We start from the raw sequence: 8307 nt of genomic DNA, 5'->3' as shown, positions 1-8307 counted from the left end.
TATGTTAGCTATTGAGTTAACTGACCATCAAACTGGGCGGTGTTTATACCGACGATTTTGTCAGGATTCAACTTGCAGCGCTTTCTTATTTTGGCGGGAGAAATTCAAAATTACAGAAGCGGAATAGTAGAATATAAAATTATATCATGGATTTTTTTATCAAAATTTTATTCTTATTTTTTAAAAATTTACAAACATAATTTTAATTATTTGCATAACTTGTAAAAACTTTAGAGCAATAACAAAAGTAATAAATAGCTGGAATTTGAATTAGGGTAATTCTAATTTTATTTAATAATTTGAAAATTGTTGTGTGAAATAGTTCGAAGTTTTCGATATTTTTGAACTTCTTTGGAGTTGAAAAAAAAGTTTGAGTCAGACATATCAGATTTTTTTTATTTTTTTTATATTTTTATCGATATAAAAGGTCGAAAATTCTTAAGTATTCAATTGATGACAACTAGAAAAATTGTAAGTTTTCGTCAATTTTGTTAGTCATATATCATTTTGTTTGACCATGGCAAGACCAAGCATTATCATGCATGCCTTCGCATACATTGTATGTGACGTCATCCCCCGTCATGCATGATTGAACATGATTTCGCATGATCAGGTATGACTTTGCATGATCCGACTCAAAAATGCATACCTTTGCATGAATTATATTAACCATACATTTTTGGCCATGCATGTTTTTGCATGAATTATACTTGAGCATTCGCCCCTCACCATGCATGATTGAACATGATTTTGCATGATCAGTTATGACTTTGCATGATCCGACTCAAAAATGCATGCCTCTACATAAATTATGTTAACCATTTATTTTTGGCCATGCATGTTTTTGCATGAATTATACTTGAGCATTCGCCCCTCACCGAGCATGATTGAACATGATTTTGCATGATCCGACCCAAACATGCATGCCTCTGCATGAATTATGTTAACCATTTATTTTTGGTCATGCATGTTTTTGCATGAATTATACTTGAGCATTCTCTTCTCACCATGCATGATTGAACATGATTTTGCATGATCCGACCCAAACATGCATGCCTTTGCATGAATTATGTTAACCATTCATTTTTTGTCATGCATGTTTTTGCATGAATTATACTTGAACATTCACCCCTTACCATGCATGATTGAACATGATTTTGCATGATCCGACCCAAAAATGCATGTCCCTGCATGAATTATGTTAACCATTCATTTTTGGTCATACATGTTTTTGCATGAATTATACTTGAGCATTTTCTTCTCACCATGCATGATTGAACATGATTTTGCATGATCCGACCCAAACATGCATGCCTTTGCATGAATTATGTTAACCATTCATTTTTGGCCATGCATGTTTTTGCATGAGTTATACTTGAGCATTCTCTTCTCACCATGCATGATTGAACATGATTTTGCATGATCCGACCCAAACATGCATGCCTCTGCCTGAATGATGTTAACCATTTATTTTTGGTCATGCATGTTTTTGCATGAATTATACTTGAGCATTCTCTTCTCACCATGCATGATTGAACATGATTTTGCATGATCCGACCCAAACATGCATGCCTTTGCATGAATTATGTTAACCATTCATTTTTTGTCATGCATGTTTTTGCATGAATTATACTTGAACATTCACCCCTTACCATGCATGATTGAACATGATTTTGCATGATCCGACCCAAACATGCATGCCTCTGCATGAATTATGTTAACCATTCATTTTTGGTCATGCATGTTTTTGCATGAATTATACTTGAGCATTTTCTTATCACCATGCATGATTCAACATGATTTTGCATGTTCAAGATAACTTTGCATGATTACACTCAAGCATACATGTCTTTTCATGAATTATGCTTGATCATTCATCATTGGTCATGCATAATTAAATATGGTTTCGCATGGTTACTTTCAAACATGCATGCCTTTATGAATAATACTGGAGAATTTAGCCCCCGCATGATTGATTATGATTTTATATGATTTATGTGTGATCACGCATGAAATATGTATGACTAATCATGATCATGCATGCTGATTTTTTCTTTGGTCGACAAAAGTTAAAAACTGCCTCGGAGTTTATTTCGGAGTTCGACGTCAGACTTTTCTCGACCGTTTTTTACACTAGGTTCTCTTTAAAAAAAAATGATAATAATTTTTCCATTTAATAATTCCAATAAGTAATTACACAAAACTTAATAGATAATAATTATTCTGTTGTGAAAAGTTATTGCCTTCTTATAACAGATATAGCGTTATAGTCATCGTTACTAACAGAAACAAAGTATGCTTCATAATGTCTTGTACCGGATCTATGACCAGTCCAACTGCTGAAAGTACGCTGAGTATTCGTTACTGCAGTAATTTTCATTGCGCCAAAGTTCAATTGTTTTAGTACCTTCTCTTTAAAGAATGAATCATTGTAAGTTAAATACCCATATTCAATATCATCAAATTTAATAACCGCTGTACTAAAGGGAATTCTTACTTGATGCATATTGTACCAATCATCCAAATTGGCAGAATTCCATCCCGGTTTTACTTGTGTGAATCCAATGTACGTAGAGACTACCTCGTGCAGATTATTATTTATCAGTTGAATATCTAAAACATCTGCAGGAATCGTCCCTATTCTAGACTCATGTGACAAAACGCACTCCCAACCAAATCCGGATGGTTTTGCCCAACAGTTTATTTTAATGGCTGTCATAAATGATGATTTTGGTAATACCGTTAGACCAAGAAATGCATCTTTACCTGATTCAATAGCACAACATTGTTTCTCAGAAATTTTGAATTTTTTATAAAAGGCGCTATTGTACTCATTAAAAGAAAATTTAAATACGCATATTTGTCTCATGTCTTCATGTCCGTCTTCACCGTCACTGTTGTAGATCCATAACTCATCCCACTGTATCGCTAGCATCGCGTCAGGACCCCAAGTTCCTTTTAGCAAACGTTTACCTCCGCTGAATTCCCTTCTTACTGGGATTCCATAATTGCCTTCTTGGGTTGGATTATTATTACTGGGTCTACATATGACTGTAGTCTTTGCTGGATTTGGATTCTCAATAGTTATCGATTTACCGTAAGTTCGATTACCAGTTATCGGACAAATACTACAGGGATCAATCAATTCATCAGCTTTATTAATATCACCCTTTATATTGTTGTTATAATAATCATCAACTTTTATGAAAGTATCCTTCAATTTTAATGGCTTTGGAACAGTTAACCAATTCGAACGTTCCCGAACGGTTGGAGCTTTGCAAATACGACCATCATCACCAACTGTTACTGATTTATATTCGTCAAAACATTTACACTTAATGGATTTATACTCAGTATTAATATCTTCAACCTCACCGTCGCAGATAAATGGAGTGCTGCAGTTACCAAACAGTGAACGGTTGCCAATGAATCCGGGTTTTTTGCAAAGACAAAAACGGATGTAGTCATTGGCGTTACTGTTGTCTTTGATGGTAGCGGATGCTTTTATCATAACCCAATCGCCGTGATATTTATTGCAACCTTCTGACATATCAGTAGATGAAATGCAGTACCCAAGATCTTTATTGAGATTTTCGGGAATTGTAATACCATTGATCGATGCTTTGGATTCAAAATGGGTGCAAGTGGTGTAGGGACACGACTTGCAGGAATTGGGGTCATTCATGTCGCAGGTTTTACGTTTGTCGTTATCTGCTGGGTCACATGGGTCAACTATATTTATGTGGACATTATTGCCTGCTGTTGATTCCATTTGAATGTTGGTCTTGAAATTGTAGTCGAGTTTTTTCAATTCTTTTAGGACTGATTTAGTCTTATTTTTGACATCTATTGGGGTTTCATCAATGCTCGGATTATATTTGCTGATATTTGCAACAACGAAGCAAACGAATACTGTTATTAGTAATACTGTAACGATTTCCATTGTTAATTTTTATTGTTTTCAAAAATAGTCTTTTATCTAATAAATAGTAAATTAAAAAAAAATATACTTATGTCTTGCAAAAAAATTTGTTAGTTATAGACCAAGAAACTCGTTCAACTACTTTACACTCTTGTAGCGTTTGTCCTTAAAGTTCTACAAGACTGATATTTGGAGGCTTGCTTGACTTAAGATACAGATTTGAATAAAACTTCTTTTTTGATGCTACTGAAGTATAAATCTATCTTGTCTTCAGCAAGTCTCCGTGATCAATTGGGGTGTCAAAAACGAAATACTGAATTTTTGCTGAACATAAGCATGATTTTGGTCAGGCATGATCATGATTGTCCAGGCATGATCATGCCTGAATATTTGCCAACTATGAACATGGTTGGTCAGCCATGAACATGGTTGGTCAGCCAAGAACATGATTGGCCAGGCATGATCATGCCTGAATATTTGCTGAACATAAGCATGATTTTGGTCAGGCATGATCATGATTGTCCAGGCATGATCATGCCTGAATGTTTGCCAACTATGAATATGGTTGGTCAGCCATGAACATGGTTGGTCAGCCAAGAACATGCCTGAACATTTGCTGAACATAAGCATGATTTTGGTCAGGCATGATCATGATTGGCCAGCAATGAGCATGATTGGCCAAACATGATCATGCCTGAATTTTTGCTGAACATAAGCATGATTTTGGTCAGGCATGATCATGATTGGCCAGCAATGAGCATGATTGGCCAAACATGATCATGCCTGAATTTTTGCTGAACATAAGCATGATTTTGGTCAGGCATGATCATGATTGTCCAGGCATGATCATGCCTGAATGTTTGCCAACTATGAACATGGTTGGTCAGCCATGAACATGGTTGGTCAGCCAAGAACATGATTGGCCAGACATGATCATGCCTGAATTTTTGCTGAACATAAGCATGATTTTGGTCAGACATGATCATGATTGGCCAGCAATGAGCATGATTGGTCAGGCATGATCATGCCTGAATGTTTGCTAACCACAAGCATTCATGTTGACAAATATTTAGGTATGATCATGCATGCTGATTTTTTTTCGAGTAAGCACGCTATTCGAAAATCAACTTTAAAAAGACTATGAATCACTAGACTTATTTCGAAATGCACTAAAGCATGCCTATTGCTTTTTACTTAAACTATCCAATAATTTTTTTTTTTAACACTTATATTTAGATAACGCAACGATAAAATATCTAATTGAATAAAAACTAAATAATAAAACAAAATGACTGCGATACTAATAACCGTAATAATAATTTTAATATTAATCACATACACCATTACGATATCACTTGATTCTGGCAACTACTACGAATACATATCAAAAAGTAATTACAAATTATCAAATCGTCGATTGGCAGAGTTATTGAACGGTAATGTAATGTCGAATCTGCCAAACATAATAACGAATTCTAAACATGAAACCGTCTGCGCAACATCAATTGCATTATATCTATCCCCTTTAACAGATAATTTATTAATGACTGACGATTATGAACTACACAACGACAATATCAGCTCCGTGTATGACAAAGGGTGCGAAAAACTTTGTCCGGATTTATCATTGGAGTCATTAATAATCCGTGATAGCAAAAAACAAGAAATATATATCAATAATAAGCAACTGTACGATGGTATTTGGTGTATAAAAAAGCGCCCTAATTGTAATTTGCGTACCACATTTGCCATCATGACAATGAACGGTTCCGCAGTTTGTAACTTGAAATTTCCAAATTTATTTGGTGGACCAGAAGGCAACAAAATTATCGCCTGTAATAATACAATCTACAGTGATCCGAACAATGTACTGATGGATTACAAACAAGATCGCGAGAATGGCGAACGCGTTGATACACGAACCATAATAATAGAAGACGAAGACGAATTATTGGATAATAACAATACTGATAAATCTTATAGATTCAGGTGCCTATTCAATGGTACTGATTCAATTGGAAATAAATATATCGCCCATCCAGCTAGTCGTTTTCATCCGATTCGTAATCCCTGTACGATGCACGTACCGAATGCTCATCCAAGTATTGTATTCAACAGTAGTGAGGGCACTTGTGATTGTGGTACAAAACAATCAAGAGTCGAAAATGTTATTACTGGTGATACAAAATCACGTTGTAGTTCTTGCAAGACAGCTATTACGATGAATACGGAAGGCGATACAGAGATCGGTCGATTGAAAATTAGAGACGAATGTTTTGTCAGTGATGCAAAGTACTTGGAGGCACGTCACAAGCTGCCGTGTTTTCTGGGTGTAGCTGGAAAAACCCGTGTACCTTGTCAGCGTATATTTGATTTGAAGATCCAAATATATAATCCAATATTGGATTCAAATCCTTATCGTTGGAAAATGCCACTTTTTCCGAAATATCGTGGTAAAAATACCAATGATATTGGTGAACTTCGGACTATTAAAGCTTAATTTATAATGATTTGATTAACGATTTATTAATTGACATTGAAAATTTAATATTGTTTTTTCGTAGAGCATCTTATCGCAGTGTAAAAACCTGTCGAAATTTGAATTATACTGAATTATATCAATAGGAAAAATTACGATGCTAAGTAGGGCAGAGGTGCTGCAGTTGTAACCAAAAATTTTATTTTTTCGATTCCATTTTTTTTTTTTTTTTTTAATGTAAACTTAAAAACTGTCAGTAAGTTAGCTGATAGTATCTTCAAATTTAAAAAAAAATATAAAATCGAATATTAATAGGAAATTTTTAATTGTTAGTAAAAAATAAAAATATTAAAAAAAAAATAAATGAAAATTTTCCAAAAAAAAAAAAAAAAAAAAAAAACAAATATTTTATTTTAAATATTTAATGCCTTTTCCTTAAAATTACCCATAGTTATCACTTTAAAATTAATTTTAAAAAATTTCGCGGTAAATTTAAAAAAAATTTAATTAATTCTTTTAACTGACATTCGATCACTTGAAAATTATCTGTAGTGCAACGAATCATTTACTTAAAATTTACATTTTTTTCAAGACTAAAATTATCATACTTTATGTATTTTATTTTTTATTAATGTAATTAATTGGCAGTAAGTAAATCAATTAATACACCAATAAAGATAATTAATAAGAGTGTATGTGGGTGTAAATGCATGAGTGATCTATGAAGTAAACGCAGAAAAAAAAACTAAAATAATTAATTAATTAATAACTTGAAAATTTCAAATTTAAAAAAAAATATAAAATCGAATATTAATAGGAAATTTTTAATTGTTAGTAAAAAATAAAAATATTAAAAAAAAAATAAATGAAAATTTTCCAAAAAAAAAAAAAAAACAAATATTTTATTTTAAATATTTAATGCCTTTTCCTTAAAATTACCCATAGTTATCACTTTCAATTAAAAAAATAAAATTATGTGACTTTTTAATATTTATTTATTTATTTCAACAGTAATTACATAACCTTAATAAATTTCATTACTTATTTTCTAAAAAAATAGAGAAATCCAAAAATGCACACCTCGATTTTTTATTTCCAATTTAATTTTTATTATTCAAAGTTTTTTTAAATATCCCGCTTTTTTTCGCAGATGTCGCTTTTTATTTCATAACCCCACTTCATTCTATTGCTGCTGCCAGTAGGGAAGAGTTGCTGCAGTTGTAACAGAAAATTTTATTTTTTCGATTCCATTTGTTTTTTTTTAAGAAAGTAAACTTAAAAACTGTCAGAAAGTTAGTTGATAGTATCTTTGATGTGACTGACTTGGTTAATTAGTAAAAAGTCAATGTTAACTTATTAAAAAATCAATTTATTTAACTAAAGTCAGGGGCCAAGATGGCGGCGCGTGGGCTGCAGTTGTAACACAGTGCAGGACAGTTGTAACACGGAATGAAATAGATATTTTTCACCAAATTGCTTTTATTATTCAGTCTTAATACATACTATTATACTTAATTAACTCTTAAAGTCAAGTATTTAAACTTAAAGTAGCTCATATATTTGTATCTTTAATATAAATTATTAAACATTTATAAATATTAAAACTACACTATCCCAGAGTAGATTTGTCGCGCATCCAGTTTGCGCACGTCCCATACACGGCTCTGAGTGTTACAATATTGCTACTCGTTCAAGTGTTACAATTGACCCTCACGCAGAATTGTTAATAAAAATCTAATTACAATAACAAAAATCAGTAAATTGATATAAAATTCGATTGTACAATACTCTTGATATGTCCCTTAAAGTATGAATACAAGTCTGACATCATAACATTAGAAAACAAATTTGTTATTAAAAAAATTGTGAAGCACAAAAAAAAGTATTCACGCGTATTTTCAACAAT

General features: G+C 32.5%; 2 protein-coding genes across 2 annotated transcripts; one reads left to right on the top strand and one right to left on the bottom strand.

Moving 5' to 3' along the window:
• Positions 1–2170: 2170 nt before the first annotated feature.
• Positions 2171–3975, bottom strand: LOC103580788 (uncharacterized). The gene has a single exon (XM_053741855.1). The coding sequence runs from the start codon at positions 3941–3943 to the stop codon at positions 2237–2239; it is 1707 nt and encodes a 568-aa protein (XP_053597830.1). The 5' UTR covers positions 3944–3975; the 3' UTR covers positions 2171–2236.
• A 1204-nt stretch (positions 3976–5179) lies between these two features.
• On the top strand, positions 5180–6481 carry Pif-2 (per os infectivity factor pif-2). Its single transcript, NM_001414855.1, has one exon. The coding sequence runs from the start codon at positions 5211–5213 to the stop codon at positions 6420–6422; it is 1212 nt and encodes a 403-aa protein (NP_001401784.1). The 5' UTR covers positions 5180–5210; the 3' UTR covers positions 6423–6481.
• Positions 6482–8307: the final 1826 nt, after the last annotated feature.

This window comes from Microplitis demolitor, chromosome 9 (assembly GCF_026212275.2).
Source record: "Microplitis demolitor isolate Queensland-Clemson2020A chromosome 9, iyMicDemo2.1a, whole genome shotgun sequence".
Classification (NCBI taxonomy): domain Eukaryota; kingdom Metazoa; phylum Arthropoda; class Insecta; order Hymenoptera; family Braconidae; genus Microplitis; species Microplitis demolitor.
The sequence above is the reverse complement of the archived record's forward strand: the minus strand, read 5'-3'. Positions and strand labels throughout refer to the sequence as shown.

Coding starts and splice junctions, on each gene's coding strand:
- LOC103580788 (XM_053741855.1), bottom strand. CDS start 3,943: ATGGAAATCGTTACAGTATTACTAATAACAGTATTCGTTTGCTTCGTT.
- Pif-2 (NM_001414855.1), top strand. CDS start 5,211: ATGACTGCGATACTAATAACCGTAATAATAATTTTAATATTAATCACA.